Genomic DNA, 18,154 nt, shown 5'->3' with positions numbered 1-18,154 from the left:
CCACAATCTATGTGACCTCCTGGGAATACTACCCAGTATATTCAACACATGAACATTTGCATATGGTTCCTCTTGCAGGAGCATTATGGAACGCGCGCTCTGTCTGTAACAAACTGTCGTACATTCACAAACTTTTCATCTCTCAAAACCTTTCCTTTCTGGGTCTCACAGAAACATGGCTGACATCCTCAGACACCTCCTCCCCTGCTGCACTCTCTTATAGTGGATTTCAATTCACTCACACCCCCCGCCCCGGCTGCAAACATGGTGGAGGAGTTGGTCTTCTCCTATCAGACACCTGCTCCTATAGCCCAATTCCACTGCCACCCTCCATTATGCTCACCTCATTTGAAGTACACTCTGTTCGCATCTACTCTCCCTCCAACCTTCAAGTAGCCGTCATTTACCGCCCTCCAGGCCCAGCCACCATCTTTCTTGACCACTTTAACACCTGGCTACTACACTTTCTTTCTGCCGACATCCCCACTATCATCATGGGTGACTTCAACATCCCTATTGACACCTGCCACTCGGCCGCCTCTAAACTCCTGTCACTCTCTTCCTCCTTCGGCCTATCACAGTGGTCTTCAGTTCCCACCCACAGAGATGGTCACACTCTGGATCTGATCTTTACCCGCCTCTGCTCCCTATCTAACCTTTCTAATTCGCCTCTCCCCCTATCCGACCACAACCTACTCACCTTCTGTTCACTGGTCTCTTCCGCTGCTCCCCCGGTCCACACACTAACACACCCCCGCAGGAACCTTGAACATCTCGACCTTCGCTTGCTTTCTGACTCTCTTCTCTCACTCTCTACCATATGCTCCCTCCAAGACCCAGAAGCTGCTACCACCCTATATAACAACACAATAAGTACAGCTCTGGACACTGTTGCCCCCCTCACATACAACAAAACCCGAAAAATCAACAGACAACCCTGGCACACCAACCTGACCAAAAAACTCAGACAAGCTTCCAGGGCTGCTGAGCGGCAATGGAAGAAATCCCATTCTAAAGAACATTTCACCGCATACAAGCAATCCCTCCTCATATTTAAATCCTCACTCGCTGATGCAAAACAGGCCTACTTCTCATCTCTCATATCTTCCCTGTCACACAGCCCTAAACAACTTTTTAGCACTTTTAACTCCCTTCTCCGTCCCCCAGCGCCCCCACCCTCTCCTCTCTTCTCAGCTGAGGACTTTGCCAAATATTTCAAACAAAAGATAGTCAACATCAGGGAAAGCTTCACTACACAGTCCCCACATACCCTCTACACAACTGCTCGGTCCTCTTCTCCCAAAACCTGCTTCTCCACCATTACAGAAGAAAAACTCTCCACTCTACTCTCCAAATCTCATCTGACCACCTGTGCACTTGACCCAATCCCATCCCACCTCATCCCTAACCTCACCACAGTGTTTATCCCAACCCTAACTCATCTCTTCAACCTATCACTAAACTCTGGTGTCTTCCCCTCTGCTTTTAAACATGCTACCATTACACCCATCCTCAAAAAGCCTTCACTTGACCCATCTTCCTTGTCCAGTTATCGCCCCATATCACTTCTTCCGTATGCCTCAAAGCTACTTGAACAACATGTCCATTCAGAACTGTCCTCCCACCTGCTCCCTCTTCGACCGCCTACAATCTGGCTTCCGACCCCACCACTCGACCGAGACTGCCCTTACCAAAGTCACCGATGACCTACTGACAGCCAAAACCAAGAAACAATACTCTGTCCTCCTTCTCCTTGACCTGTCCTCTGCCTTTGACACTGTTGACCACTCCCTTCTGTTGCAAACTCTCTCATCTCTTGGCATCACCGACCTCGCCCTCTTCTGGATCACATCATACCTCACAGACCGGACGTTTAGCGTCTCCCACTCTCGCACCACCTTCTCGTCTCATTCCCTCTCTGTTGGTGTTCCGCAAGGCTCTGTCCTAGGACCCCTGCTCTTCTCTATCTACACTTTTGGCCTGGGACAGCTCATAGTCACATGGCTTTCAGTATCACTCCTACGCTGACGACACACAAATCTACCTCTCTGGTCCAGACATCACCACCTTACTATCACGAACCCCACAATGTCTATCTTCTATATCATCCTTCTTCGCCTCTCGCTTTCTAAAACTTAACATGGATAAGACAGAATTTATAATCTCTTCCCCATCTTGTTCAACCCCCTCAACAGACCTATCTATCATGATCAATGGCTGCACACTCTCCCCGGTCAACAAAGTCCGCTGCCTTGGAGTGACCTTGGATTCTGCACTTTCCTTCCGACCGCAAATCCAAGCTCTTTCCACCACCTGCCGCCTCCAACTCAAAAACATCTCCCGCATCCGTGCTTTCCTTAACTTTGAATCTGCGAAAATTCTTGTACATGCCCTCATTATCTCCCGCCTAGACTACTGCAACATTCTCCTCTGTGGCCTTCCATCTAGCACTCTCGCACCACTCCAATCTATCCTCAACTCTGCTGCCCGACTAATCCACCTCTCACCCTATTACTCCTCTGCCTCTCCTTTCTGCCAATCCCTTCACTGGCTCCCCATTGCCCAGCGAATTCACTTCAAAGTACTAACAAATACATACAAGGCCGTCCATAACCTGTCCCCTCCCTACATCTCTGAGCTACTTTCCCGATACATCCCCACACGCACTCTCCGATCCTCACAAGACCTCCTTCTCTCCTCTCCTCTTATCGCCTCTTCCCACAATTGACTCCAAGATTTCTCCCGTGCATCCCCCATACTCTGGAACTCTCTACCCCAACATATCAGACTCTCACCTACATTGGAATCCTTCAAAAGAAACCTGAAAACCCACCTCTTCAGACAAGCCTACAACCAGTGACCCTGCTGCCTCTATACCGCCATGACCAACTTAACTTGCACCTACTGTGTCCTTCTCCCATACTATGTAGATTGTAAGCCCTCACGGGCAGGGCCCTCTCTCCTTCTGTACCAGTTTGTAACTTGTTTTGTTTATGATTAGTGCAATTGTGCTTTAATAATAATAATAATAATACGTATACTCACATATTAAAGTCCCTCTGTAATAATGGTAACGATTAATATTATACGGTAACTGAAATGGATAAAACCTGGGTAAGCGATCTCTCCCACGGGTGTCCACAACTCTCAATAAGTAACTGCGGAATATAAAAAAATATCATAAATAAGTTGCACAATCCTTATATCATAATGTATCCTCTATAATGACTCGAGTGTCGCCAGACACCAGGGTAGCAGCAATTTGTGCGCCATCCACTACATACCTCAGTTGATCATTCCTGAGGTCACTCTAAATTCTATGTTTATCCAAGCGATGGATCCACCTCAATTCGTATTTTTTTTAGGAGGGACACTCTGTTCCCCCCCCCCCCCCTCCTCTTTGGCATGGCCACATGATCAAGTATCATAAACCTAAGTTCCTGTTCTTTATGTTTGTACTCACTGATGTTTTTAGATACCGGGAGGTCTTTCCTCTCATTTCTAATACAAAACCTGTGATTGTTCAAACGTGTCTTCACGTCTGTGGTTGTCTCACCCACATACAGCAGCTTTCAGGGGCACCACAAGACGTAAACCACCCACGAAGAATCACAGGTTAAATAATGTCTAATTACGCACTTCTCTCCTGTTGCTGGATGTATAAACTCCTTCCCTTTTTGCATCAATTTACAATTTACACAGTTCAGGCAGGGATAACTGCCATTGTTTTTAGTTTTGAAAAAAGTCTGTCGTAAGCGTACTTGTTCTGGAACACTCGTCCTCACCACTCTATCTTTGATGTTTCGTCTCCTTCTATAGGACATCAGTAGGGCCTCTTTAAAAGCCAACATGTTCGGGTACCCACTCTGTAGTATACCCCAGTGTCGCCTAATGATATGTTGCACTTTGTTTGAGACTGTCTTCATTGTATGTGGATACAAACGGTACCCGGGTTAGGACTTTTCTTGGGGCATGCTTTTTTCACCTCCTCCCGAGGGATCGATTTTACTTTATTAACCACCTCCGGACCGCTGTACGCACAGACGCGTCCTGGAGGTGGTTGATTCATTCCTCCTGGACGCGCCGGCGCGTCCTCTCGCGAGACGCGAGATTTCCTGTGAACGCGCGCACACAGGCGCGCGCGCTCACAGGAACGGAAGGTAAGAGAGTTGATCTCCAGCCTGCCAGCGGCGATCGTTCGCTGGCAGGCTGGAGATGTGTTTTTTTTAACCCCTAACAGGTATATTAGACGCTGTTTTGATAACAGCGTCTAATATACCTGCTACCTGGTCCTCTGGTGGTCCCCTTTGTTTGGATCGACCACCAGAGGACACAGGTAGCTCAGTAAAGTAGCACCAAGCACCACTACACTACACTACACCCCCCCCCCCCCCGTCACTTATTAACCCCTTATTAGCCCCTGATCACCCCATATAGACTCCCTGATCACCCCCCTGTCATTGATTACCCCCCTGTCATTGATTACCCCCCTGTCATTGATTACCCCCCTGTCATTGATCACCCCCCTGTCATTGATCACCCCCCTGTAAAGCTCCATTCAGACGTCCGCATGATTTTTACGGATCCACTGATAGATGGATCGGATCCGCAAAACGCATCCGGACGTCTGAATGAAGCCTTACAGGGGCGTGATCAATGACTGTGGTGATCACCCCATATAGACTCCCTGATCACTCCCCTGTCATTGATTACCCCCCTGTCATTGATCATCCCCCTGTAAAGCTCCATTCAGACGTCCGCATGATTTTTACGGATGCACTGATAGATGGATCGGATCCGCAAAACGCATCCGGACGTCTGAATGAAGCCTTACAGGGGCATGATCAATGACTGTGGTTATCACCCCATATAGACTCCCTGATCACCCCCCTGTCATTGATTACCCCCCTGTCATTGATCATCCCCCTGTAAAGCTCCATTCAGACGTCCGCATGATTTTTACGGATCCACTGATAGATGGATCGGATCCGCAAAACGCATCCGGACGTCTGAATGAAGCCTTACAGGGGCATGATCAATGACTGTGGTGATCACCCCATATAGACTCCCTGATCACCCCCCTGTCATTGATTACACCCCTGTCATTGATCAACCCCCTGTAAAGCTCCATTCAGATGTCCGCATGATTTTTACGGATGCACTGATAGATGGATCGGATCCGCAAAACGCATCCGGACGTCTGAATGAAGCCTTACAGGGGCGTGATCAATGACTGTGGTGATCACCCCATATAGACTCCCTGATCACTCCCCTGTCATTGATTACACCCCTGTCATTGATCACCCCCCTGTAAAGCTCCATTCAGATGTCCGCATGATTTTTACGGATGCACTGATAGATGGATCGGATCCGCAAAACGCATCCGGACGTCTGAATGAAGCCTTACAGGGGCGTGATCAATGACTGTGGTGATCACCCCATATAGACTCCCTGATCACCCCCATGTCATTGATTACCCCCCTGTCATTGATTACCCCCCTGTCATTGATTACCCCCCTGTAAAGCTCCATTCAGACGTCCGCATGATTTTTACGGATCCACTGATAGATGGATCGGATCCGCAAAACGCATCCGGACGTCTGAATGAAGCCTTACAGGGGCATGATCAATGACTGTGGTTATCACCCCATATAGACTCCCTGATCACCCCCCTGTCATTGATCACCCCCCTGTCATTGATCACCCCCCTGTCATTGATCACCCCCCTGTCATTGATCACCCCCCTGTCATTGATCACACCCCTGTCATTGATCACCCCCCTGTCATTGATCACCCCCCCTGTCATTGATCACCCCCCTGTCATTGATCACCCCCCCTGTCATTGATCACCCCCCCTGTCATTGATCACACCCCTGTCATTGATCACCCCCCCTGTCATTGATCACCCCTCTGTAAGGCTCCATTCAGACATTTTTTGGCCCAAGTTAGCGGAATTATTATTTTTTTTTCTTACAAAGTCTCATATTCCACTAACTTGTGTCAAAAAATAAAATCTCACATGAACTCACCATACCCCTCACGGAATCCAAATGCGTAAAATTTTTTAGACATTTATATTCCAGACTTCTTCTCACGCTTTAGGGCCCCTAGAATGCCAGGGCAGTATAAATACCCACATGTGACCCCATTTCGGAAAGAAGACACCCCCAGGTATTCCGTGAGGGGCATATTGAGTCCATGAAAGATTGAAATTTTTGTCCCAAGTCAGCGGAACGGGAGACTTTGTGAGAAAAAAATTAAAAATATCAATTTCCGCTAACTTGTGCCAAAAAAAAAAAATTTCGATGAACTCGCCATGCCCCTCATTGAATACCTTGGGGTGTCTTCTTTCCAAAATGTGGTCACATGTGGGGTATTTATACTGCCCTGGCATTCTAGGGGCCCCAAAGCGTGAGAAGAAGTCTGGTATCCAAATGTCTAAAAATGCCCTCCTAAAAGGAATTTGGGCACCTTTGCGCATCTAGGCTGCAAAAAAGTGTCACACATCTGGTATCGCCGTACTCAGGAGAAGTTGGGGAATGTGTTTTGGGGTGTCATTTTACATATACCCATGCTGGGTGAGAGAAATATCTTGGTCAAATGCCAACTTTGTATAAAAAAATGGGAAAAGTTGTCTTTTGTCAAGATATTTCTCTCACCCAGCATGAGTATATGTAAAAAGACACCCCAAAACACATTCCCCAACTTCTCCTGAATACGGCGATACCACATGTGTGACACTTTTTTGCAGCCTAGGTGGGCAAAGGGGCCCATATTCCAAAGAGCACCTTTAGGATTTCACAGGTCATTTACCTACTTACCACACATTAGGGCCCCTGGAAAATGCCAGGGCAGTATAACTACCCCACAAGTGACCCCATTTTGGAAAGAAGACACCCCAAGGTATTCCGTGAGGGGCATGGCGAGTTCCTAGAATTTTTTATTTTTTGTCACAAGTTAGTGGAAAATGCTGATTTTTTTTTTTTTTTTTTTTCATACAAAGTCTCATATTCCACTAACTTGTGACAAAAAATAAAAACTTCCATGAACTCACTATGCTCATCAGCGAATACCTTGGGGTCTCTTCTTTCCAAAATGGGGTCACTTGTGGGGTAGTTATACTGCCCTGGCATTCTAGGGGCCCAAATGTGTGGTAAGGAGTTTGAAATCAAATTCTGTAAAAAATGACCTGTGAAATCCGAAAGGTGCTCTTTGGAATATGGGCCCCTTTGCCCACCTAGGCTGCAAAAAAGTGTCACACATCTGGTATCTCCGTACTCAGGAGAAGTTGGGGAATGTGTTTTGGGGTGTCATTTTACATATACCCATGCTGGGTGAGAGAAATATCTTGGCAAAAGACAACTTTTCCCATTTTTTTATACAAAGTTGGCATTTGACCAAGATATTTCTCTCACCCAGCATGGGTATATATAAAATGACACCCCAAAACACATTCCCCACCTTCTCCTGAGTACGGAGATACCAGATGTGTGACACTTTTTTGCAGCCTAGGTGGGCAAAGGGGCCCATATTCCAAAGAGCACCTTTCGGATTTCACAGGTCATTTTTTACAGAATTTGATTTCAAACTCCTTACCACACATTTGGGCCCCTAGAATGCCAGGGCAGTATAACCACCCCACAAGTGACCCCATTTTGGAAAGAAGAGACCCCAAGGTATTTCGTGATGGGCATAGTGAGTTCATAGAAGTTTTTATTTTTTGTCACAAGTTAGTGGAATATGAGACTTTGTAAGAAAAGAAAAAAAAAAAAAAAAAATCATCATTTTCCACTAACTTGTGACAAAAAAATAAAAGTTCTATGAACTCACTATGCCCATCAGCGAATACCTTAGGGTGTGTACTTTCCGAAATGGGGTCATTTGTGGGGTGTTTGTACTGTCTGGCCATTGTAGAACCTCAGGAAACATGACAGGTGCTCAGAAAGTCAGAGCTGCTTCAAAAAGCGGAAATTCACATTTTTGTACCATAGTTTGTAAACGCTATAACTTTTACCCAAACCATTTTTTTTTTACCCAAACATTTTTTTTTTATCAAAGACATGTAGAACAATAAATTTAGAGCAAAATTTATATATGGATGTCGTTTTTTTTGCAAAATTTTACAACTGAAAGTGAAAAATGTCATTTTTTTGCAAAAAAATCGTTAAATTTTGATTAATAACAAAAAAAGTAAAAATGTCAGCAGCAATGAAATACCACCAAATGAAAGCTCTATTAGTGAGAAGAAAAGGAGGTATAATTCATTTGGGTGGTAAGTTGCATGACCGAGCAATAAACGGTGAAAGTAATGTAGTGCAGAAGTGTAAAAAGTGGCCTGGTCTTTCAGGGTGTTTAAGCACTGGGGGCTGAGGTGGTTAATATACCCCTTCACTAATGTTGAGGGATATCCCTTTTCTAGGAACGTGTCCCCCATTTTTTCCAAGGCTTTATTTAAATGGTCTTCCTCATCTACGATCCTTTTAACCCGTAACATCTGACTATATGGGAGCGATTTAATCATCCTGGTCGGATGACAGCTTGTATATTGTAACAGAGTATTTTTATCAGTTTCCTTAACATGCAAATCTGTGTGCAACTGCCCATTCTTTATATACACCTGTGTATCCAGAAATTGTACTCTTTCACTGGATGCCACTAATGTGAACTTGATATGTTCATCCATATTATTAAGGAACACATGAAACTCAAATAAAGCATCTTGGGTTCCAGTCCAGATGAGGAACACGTCGTCTATGTACCTCCACCACATAAGCACATGTCTATAGTGGGGAGATACATAGACAAGGCGCTCCTCAAGAGAACGAACAAAGATATTTACATAAGTGGGCGCGACATTAGAGCCCATAGCCACGCCCACCCGCTGCAAATAAAATCTGTCCTGGAACCCAAAATAATTGCACCTTAGTGTAAGTTCCAAGAGATCCAGAAGAAAGTGTTTACTCTGTACAGAATACGTAGATCCTTCTAGTGCCCTACCCACAGCTTGCAATCCCTCTCCATGGTCAATGGATGTATAGAGGGACACTATATCAAATGACGCCAAAATACTACCATCTGGTACTTTAACTGTTGATATCTTCTCCAAAAAATCGCCTGTGTCCCTGACATATGATTTTGTTTTGTATGGCGTTTTTATATGCACCAGTATGGAATTAAACAGGAAATTAGCACTGATTACTTCCTGAAATGTTCCTATATATGCACAGTCACTTTATTATGTGTTTCACTTGGCTTGATAATGGCTCTGTGAGAGAGCTGAAACGTTGCCTGTATCAACATGTGTTGAATAAATTTAGTATTTTTTCACTTTTTATCTAAGGAGTGCTGCGTTACATTTATTTGGAATATATATATATATATATATATATATATGATGTAGAGGAAGTCAATACAAGCCACTTACTAATGTATTGTTATTGTCCACATTAATCCAGCCAGCAAAGGAAGCAATTTTTCTATCACATTACACACTGCTCATACCCAGGGTTTACTACCACCGTGCAATCCAGCAGCAGTGGTTGTGGTTGTACTTGCACTAGCCTATGTGCGGTCCCATGGACCCGGCCACCAGAGAGGCCGGCGCTTTTTCCTCTAGTGTGTAAGCATGACCACCGCTGATAGATTACAGGGTGGTTGTAACCATGGAAACGAGCAGTGTATAATGTGTTGGAAACATGAATCCAGCCAGCAAAGGAAGCAATATGAATAACAACAATATATTAGTAAGCACCTTGTATTAACTTCCTCTACCTGATAAATGCCATTTGCTGAAGTGAGACAACTCGTTCAAGCCTTAATGCTCACAACTAATTATCACCTTTTGAAACACTGAATTCTGAATTAGGTGTGCTTTATTTTTTATTTCTTAGTCTTCGAATTATCTTTGTTTGTAGGACAATTTGGGTTGATAGCTTTTATTTAGTTACATTTTTGTGTTAACAAAATGGGCAGGAAAAGGACATGTTTTTCTACTTATCATTCTGCTCTTAGGTAATTGGTTTAATAAAAAATATTTCAGAGATGGGTGGGAAGAAGTATGTCATGTAGTTTTGAAGATGTTTATTCTATGGACTCATTTTGAATCCGTCCACTGCAGCAAGGATAGAGTGCAATATCTGAGCACTTCTCTCTCCTTGTTCTAATGTTCGATGGGGATCTCAGTCTCTATGACATATCATAAGTTTTTGAAAAATCTGTGACCCTTTAACATGAACCAAATTAATTAAATTAGATCCCTGAGGTTTATTTCCAGATTAGATTAGAACAAATGGATTTCATATATGTATCTCTTTCAACTTCAATTTTCATTCCCCCTTAGCATGCCTTCAGACAGGAAGCCTTCCTAGTCCTCTCACCAGTTGCATGAAATGAAAAATCTGGTCAAAACTGATTTGATGTGTATTGTCTTGTCCAGAGCCTAAAACTGGGATACATGACCTAAGGATACCTTTTATTTTTTCATTTATTTATTTCTCCAGAAATCATTGTCTTGAGGTGCAGGCATAGTATTAGGTATAATACAATGAATCAGTTTTGCACCAAGGGTCCCTACATGCATTGAATTTACTAATAATCATTTGTGTTAAATAAACTTTGTAGATTAAATTTTTTCAGTTTTTCTTTTTTTTTTTTTTTTTTTTTTTAAAACAAGGAGGACTTGCACATATAATTCATTTTTCATAACTTATTTTTATTTTAGGCATCCATGTCCCAAGTCTTATACGCTACTTAACAGAGATGGGGAAACTGAAGTCAGAAGAAGCATGCAACAGCTAAATAAATGAAAGGGAGCTGTGGGGCTTATATATATATATTTTTTTTTTATTGCTTGTATAATTTTCATTCTACATTTATTTGTTCAGTTTGAAATGATTAAAATAAACCTGTTTTGTAAGTGTAAATATACATGTTTATATAAAACTGAATGACTCATGTAAGCAGTGTATTTAATTTAAAGAGTAGCTGTGCTTTCACACAATTTAATTTAATAGAGAATGGTGTAATTAGCAAATTTCTAAATTCATTTAAAAAAAGCTGCCTGCATCCACCTGAAGAAAAAAAAGCTGTAAAGTCATTGCCACTAGGAGTCTCATTACCTCCGTTGCAGTCCACCTTCTGTTGTTAGGCAAGGTCCATCTCTAGCAACAGAGAGATAAGAGACAGCTAAAAGAAAATGGGGGCATGTCAGCTGAACTTGTGAGCCCAGATAGAAACACAGTTTTTTCAAAGCTGTTCAAGAGCAGAGGAGCATCCTGTCTGAAAGTGTGTTCTTCCTCCGATCATCTTCTATGCGCACTCTCTAGATGAAAACAAGAATAGTGAGAATGGAAGTTGCTGCCAGTATAGTAGTAGCAGACTTCAAAAGAAGGGAGATGACCACTGCTTCTGAGAGAAATGCATCTAGCTGTCATGTGAAGCAGGAAATAAGGGCTCATGCACACGGCCGTTACCCGTATTGTGGCCCGCAAACAGCAGGTCCGCAATACACGGGCACCAGCCGTGTGCACACCGCATTGCAAATGCGGACGCATTTACTTGCATGGGTCCGCAATCCAGGAGATGCGGTGCAGGAAGGAGGCACGGATCGGAAACACTACTAATTACTTCTGTGGGTTTTCTGTCCGTGCCTCCATACCGCAAAAAAAAGTAGTGCATGTACTACTTTTTTGCGGGGCGAACAGTTGGATGCGGGGGCCCCACGGTCGGTTCCCGTGTATTGCGGGCACACGTTCATGTGCTAAGGCTGAGGAAGACGTTAGGAAAGCCAAAAAAAGACCACCTCTTTCAGTTATGATTGTACAATAAAGCACAGCCATTATGCATACTTTTTTTTTTTATAAATATACACTGCTCAAAAAAATAAAGGGAACACAAAAATAACACATCCTAGATCTGAATTAATTAAATATTCTTCTGAAATACTTTGTTCTTTACATAGTTGAATGTGCTGACAACAAAATCACACAAAAATAAAAAAATGGAAATCAAATTTTTTAACCCATGGAGGTCTGGATTTGGAGTCACACTCAAAATTAAAGTGGAAAAACACGCTACAGGCTGATCCAACTTTGATGTAATGTTCTTAAAACAAGTCAAAATGAGGCTCAGTAGTGTGTGTGGCCTCCACGTGCCTGTATGACCTCCCTACAACGCCTGTGCATGCTCCTGATGAGGTGGCAGACGGTCTCCTCCCAGACCTGGACTAAAGCATCTGCCAACTCCTGGACAGTCTGTGGTGCAACGTGACGTTGGTGGATAGAGCGAGACATGATGTCCCAGATGTGCTCAATTGGATTCAGGTCTGGGGAACAGGCGGGCCAGTCCATAGCATCAATGCCTTCGTCTTGCAGGAACTGCTGACACACTCCAGCCACATGAGGTCTAGCATTGTCTTGCATTAGGAGGAACCCAGGGCCAACCGCACCAGCATATGGTCTCACAAGGGGTCTGAGGATCTCATCTCGGTACCTAATGGCAGCCAGGCTACCTCTGGCGAGCACATGGAGGGCTGTGCGGCCCTCCAAAGAAATGCCACCCCACACCATTACTGACCCAATGCCAAACCGGTCATGCTGGAGGATGTTGCAGGCAGCAGAACATTCTCCACGGCGTCTCCAGACTCTATCACGTCTGTCACATGTGCTCAGTGTGAACCTGCTTTCATCTGTGAAGAGCACAGGGCGCCAGTGGCGAATTTGCCAATCTTGGTGTTCTCTGCCAAATGCCAAACGTCCTGCACGGTGTTGGGCTGTAAGCCCAACCCCCACCTGTGGACGTCGGGCCCTCATATCACCCTCATGGAGTCTGTTTCTGACCGTTTGAGCAGACACATGCACATTTGTGGCCTGCTGGAGGTCATTTTGCAGGGCTCTGGCAGTGCTCCTCCTGTTCCTCCTTGCACAAAGGCGGAGGTAGCGGTGCTGCTGCTGGATTGTTGCCCTCCTACGGCCTCCTCCACGTCTCCTGATGTACTGGCCTGTCTCCTGGTAGCGCCTCCATGCTCTGGACACTACGCTGACAGACACAGCAAACCTTCTTGCCACAGCTCGCATTGATGTGCCATCCTGGATAAGCTGCACTACCTGAGCCACTTGTGTGGGTTGTAGACTCCGTCTCATGCTACCACTAGAGTGAAAGCACCACCAGCATTCAAAAGTGACCAAAACATCAGCCAGGAAGCATAGGAACTGAGAAGTGGTCTGTGCTCACCACCTACAGAACCACTCCTTTATTGGGGGTGTCTTGCTAATTGCCTATAATTTCCACCTGTTGTCTATCCCATTTGCACAACAGCATGTGAAATTGATTGTCACTCAGTGCTGCTTCCTAAGTGGACAGTTTTATTTCACAGAAGTGTGATTGACTTGGAGTTACATTGTGTTGTTTAAGTGTTCCCTTTATTTTTTTGAGCAGTGTATATATGTATATATATTTTGTGGGGGGATAAGCTCGGGATCGCCTTTGCTGGGGTCAAAGGACACTTGTCTGTTTCACACAATTCCAACCTGCCACCAAGGTATAAGTTTTCAGCTGGCCTGGAGCCAGGTTTATTGAGCAGGTTGCATAAATAAAATAAAACAACAAAAAGAAAAGTCTTGCCTGTCCGGCACTTACTAAACATTAAAGGTTCCTATCTATCCGCTGGAGGGCTTCTGCCAGCCAGCTCACAAAACAAAGCTTCAGCAACCTAGTACTCACAGTTTGCTCATACACACAGAAATGCTTTCTGTGTCCCCAGGCAGAGAGAGAGAGACTGACCCCCTAGCTCTGTTATATCCCCACCCTCAGTGCTGCTTCATGAATTACCTCACAGGTGAGATTCTTTCACCTGCTACCTACATAGGAGAGGAATCTTTGGGAAATATACCTCCCTTCCACTACCAATCCAGCATTGGTATCACTATATATATATATATATATATATATACACAGTTGCAAGAAAAAGTATGTGAACCCTTTGGAATGATATGGATTTCTGCACAAATTGGTCATAAAATGTGATCTGATCTTCATCTAAGTCACAACAATAGACAATCCTAGTCTGCTTAAACTAATAACACACAAAGAATTAAATGTTACCATGTTTTTATTGAACACACCATGTAAACATTCACAGTGCAGGTGGAAAAAGTATGTGAACCCCTAGACTAATGACATCTCCAAAAGCTAATTGGAGTGAGGTTTAAGCCAACTGGAGTCCAAGCAATGAGATGAGATTGGAGGTGTGGGTTACAGTTGCCCTGCCCTTTAAAAAACACACACCAGTTCTGGGTTTGCTTTTCACAAGAAGCATTGCCTGATGTGAATGATGCCTCGCACAAAAGAGCTCTCAGAAGACCTACGATTAAGAATTGTTATGCATAAAGCTGAAAAGGGTTATAAAAGTATCTCTAAAAGCCTTGCTGTTCATCAATCCACAGTGAGACAAATTGTCTATAAATGGAGAAAGTTCAGCACTGCTGCTACTCTCCCTAGGAGTGGCTGTCCTGTAAAGATGACTGCAAGAGCACAGCGCAGACTGCTCAATGAGGTGAAGAAGAATCCTAGAGTGTCAGCTAAAGACTTAGAAAAGTCTCTGGCATATGCTAACATCCCTGTTAGCGAATATATGATATGTAAAACACTAAACAAGAATGGATTTCATGGGAGGATACCACAGAGGAAGCCACTGCTGTCCCAAAAAAACATTTGTGCACGTTTACGGTTTGCACAAGAGCACCTGGATGTTCCACAGCAGTACTGGCAAAATATTCTGTGGACAGATGAAACCAAAGTTGAGTTGTTTGGAAGAAACACACAACACTATGTGTGGAGAAAAAGAGGCACAGCACACCAACATCAAAACCTCATCCCAACTGTGAAGTACTGTGATGGGGGCATCATGGTTTGGGGCTGCTTTGCTGTGTCATGGTCTGGACGGATTGCTATCATCAAAGGAAAAATGAATTCCCAAGTTTATCAAGACATTTTGCAGGAGAACTTAAGGCCATCTGCCCACCAGCTGAAGCTCAACAGAAGATGGGTGTTGCAACAGGACAACGACCCAAAGCATAGAAGTAAATCAACAACAGAATGGCTTAAACAGAAGAAAATACGCCTCCTGGAGTGGCCCAGTCAGAGTTCTGACCTCAACCCGATTGAGATGATGTGGCATGACCTCAAGAAAGCGATTCACACCAGACATCCCAAGAATATTGCTGAACTGAAACAGTTCTGGAAAGAGGAATGGTCAAGAATTACTCCTGACCGTTGTGCACGTCTGATCTGCAACTACAGGAAACGTTTGGCTGAAGTTATTGCTGCCAAAGGAGGCTCAACCAGTTATTAAATCCAAGGGTTCACATACTTTTTCCACCTGCACTGTAAATGTTTACATGGTGTTTTCATAAAAAAAACATGGTAACATTTAATTCTTTGTGTGTTATTAGTTTAAGCAGACTGTGATTGTCTATTGTTGTGACTTGTATGAAGATCAGATCACATTTTATGTCCAATTCGTGCAGAAATCCATATAATTACAAAGGGTTCACATACTTTTTCTTGCAACTGTATATATATATATATATATACTTAAAGGGCATCTGTCAGCAGATTTGTACCTATGAAACTGGCTGAATTGTTACATGGGTACTTGACAGCTTACTCCTAGGGTCTCTTTCTACAACTGTTGCACCCTTTGCACTGTGATTGACAGGGAGTGAACATCTTAATCACAATGCCTGGCCCTCCCAATCAAAGTGCAGAGGGTGCTGCAGTTGCAGAGAGAGCTGAGCCTCTAGGAGTAATGGCACCCTACCCCCCCCCCCCCTTTCCCATTCTCAGCAATGCGAGCACAAATGAACATTGAACCAACACAGATGCCTTAATCTGCCAAGCACACATGCAACAAATCAGCCTGTTTCTTAGGTACAAATCTGCTGTTTTAATACCAGTTTATTTAAATGAGTTATTTTGAGCATCAGTAATGCTCAGTTTGTGTCAGTACCATTAGATTTCAGTTATTTTTGAATGGGAGAAGGAGTCCAGTCATACTGGTTTTCCCTTTTGAAGAAGAAGAGGGAACAGCACTCCAAGCAGTTTCAATAATTCGCCTGGATGCCTGCCACCACGAGGTTTGGTCCAACTCACCCCAAAGAACATGTATCCACAAAAAATTGTACGGTGGAAGCGGCACTTAGTGTAGATGAAATTATAATGCTTTATACCAGATGCAACGTTTTGGTAATTACAATATACAATGAACTGAACTAATATATATACCAAGACACCCATCATCATTGTAAGACAGAAGTGTGCACAAACTTTCTGTGCCAATAAAATAGTTATACGTATATGAACAACAGACCTGAAAATGATAAATGTGTAAAAGGAAAAAGTACCTGGGGGTGTTGTTGTAGACAATAACTTCGGGCATGCAGCTTAAGGCTACTTTCACACTAGCGTTCGGAGCGGATCCGTCTGATGTTTCATCAGACGGATCCGCTCCGATAATGCAGACGTTTGCATCCGTTCAGAACGGATCCGTCTGCATTATTACTTAGAAAATTTTCTAAGTCTGAAAGTAGCCTGAGCGGATCCGTTCAGACTTTACATTGAAAGTCAATGGGGAACGGATCCGCTTGAAGATTGAGCCATATGGTGTCATCTTCAAGCGGATCCGTCCCCATTGACTTCCATTATAAGTCTGGACGGATCCGCTCGCCTCCGCACGGCCAGGCGGACACCCGAACGCTGCAAGCAGCGTTCAGGTGTCCGCTCACTGAGCGGAGGCTGAGCGCTGGCAGGCGGATGCATTCTCAGTGGATCCGCCTCCACTGAGAATGCATTAGGGCCGGACGGCTGCGTTCAGGACCGCTCGTGAGCCCCTTCAAACGGAGCTCACGAGCGGACACCTGAACGCAGGTGTGAAAGTAGCCTCAGTTGGCGTCACAAAGGGTGCATTTGTCACCAGTGTCACCCTGGAGGAGCGCCAAGGCCAAACACTCATACGTGCATGTGTTGAATACCCTGGCATCACAAGGCAGGGCGAAAAGCCAGGCATGTGTAGTGGGATAGAAAGTGTGGCCATTGCTCTCTAGCCACATAGACAGTAGCAAGGCAAAAGCAGAAAGCCACATGTGCATAGTGGAGGCAATGAGAAGCGTGGCCATTGCTAGGAAGTGCTATGCACGTGAACTCTAGTCACAAAGGCTTGGTATGACTGCTGCCAAGAATGCACAGGTAGGGGGTGTATCTAGCATAAGCGTTAAGATATAGTATCATGCATGTGTAGAATAAATTCAGTCTCTCTAGGTACAACAGAAAATAAACTATAGGTACTGTATAATGTGATGTACTAGGAACAGGCACATAATGTCAAATAATAGAGTCAAAAAGACAAAGGTAATGCTCATAGCAAAAGGACAGCACCCTGTAGATGAATTGTATACAGGGTCGGCCATTTATATGGATACACCTTAATAAAATGGGAATGGTTGGTGATATTAACTTCCTGTTTGTGGCACATTAGTATATGTGAGGGGGGAAACTTTTCAAGATTGGTGGTGACCATGGCGGCCATTTTGAATCCAACTTTTGTTTTTTCAATAGGAAGAGGGTCATGTGACACATCAAACTTATTGGGAATTTCACAAGAATGGTGTGCTTGGTTTTAACGTAACTTTATTCTTTCATGAGTTATTTACAAGTTTCTGACCACTTATAAAATGTGTTCAATGTGCTGCCCATTGTGTTGGATTGTCAATGCAACTCTCTTCTCCCACTCTTCACACACTGATAGCAACACCGCAGTAGAAATGCTAGCACAGGCTTCCAGTATCCGTAGTTTCAGGTGCTGCACATCTCGTATCATGTGAAGGCAATCGTCTATGCTGTGAAGATACGAGATGTGCAGCACCTGAAAACTGAAACTACGGATACTGGAAGCCTGTGCTAGCATTTCTCCTGCGGTGTTGCTATCAGTGTCTGAAGAGTGGTAGAAGAGGGTTGCATTGACAATCCAACACAATGGGCAGCACATTGAACACATTTTATAAGTGGTCAGAAACTTGTAAATAACTCATGAAAGAATAAAGTTACGTTAAAACCAAGCACACCATTGTTTTTCTTGGGAAATTCCCAATAAGTTTGATGT

At 44.1% G+C, this 18,154-nt stretch overlaps 1 protein-coding gene across 6 annotated transcripts in view; it reads left to right on the top strand.

Annotated features, from left to right (window-relative positions):
* LOC121001875 overlaps positions 1-10,938 on the top strand; it is a 378,122-nt gene extending 367,184 nt beyond the window's left edge. For 5 of the 6 annotated variants that reach the window (XM_040433098.1, XM_040433102.1, XM_040433100.1 and 2 more), the window contains exon 17: positions 10,721-10,937. In XM_040433098.1, the coding sequence (XP_040289032.1) occupies positions 10,721-10,797 (77 nt within the window). In that variant the 3' untranslated portion in view covers positions 10,798-10,937. Of the gene's footprint in view, positions 1-10,720 lie in introns of all 6 variants that reach the window. The other variant, XM_040433099.1, reaches the window with a different exon arrangement.
* Positions 10,939-18,154: the final 7,216 nt, after the last annotated feature.

This window comes from Bufo bufo, chromosome 5 (genome assembly GCF_905171765.1).
Source record: "Bufo bufo chromosome 5, aBufBuf1.1, whole genome shotgun sequence".
In the NCBI taxonomy this organism is placed as follows: domain Eukaryota; kingdom Metazoa; phylum Chordata; class Amphibia; order Anura; family Bufonidae; genus Bufo; species Bufo bufo.
Note: the sequence above shows the minus strand (reverse complement) of the source record. Positions and strands in the feature narration are given on the sequence as shown.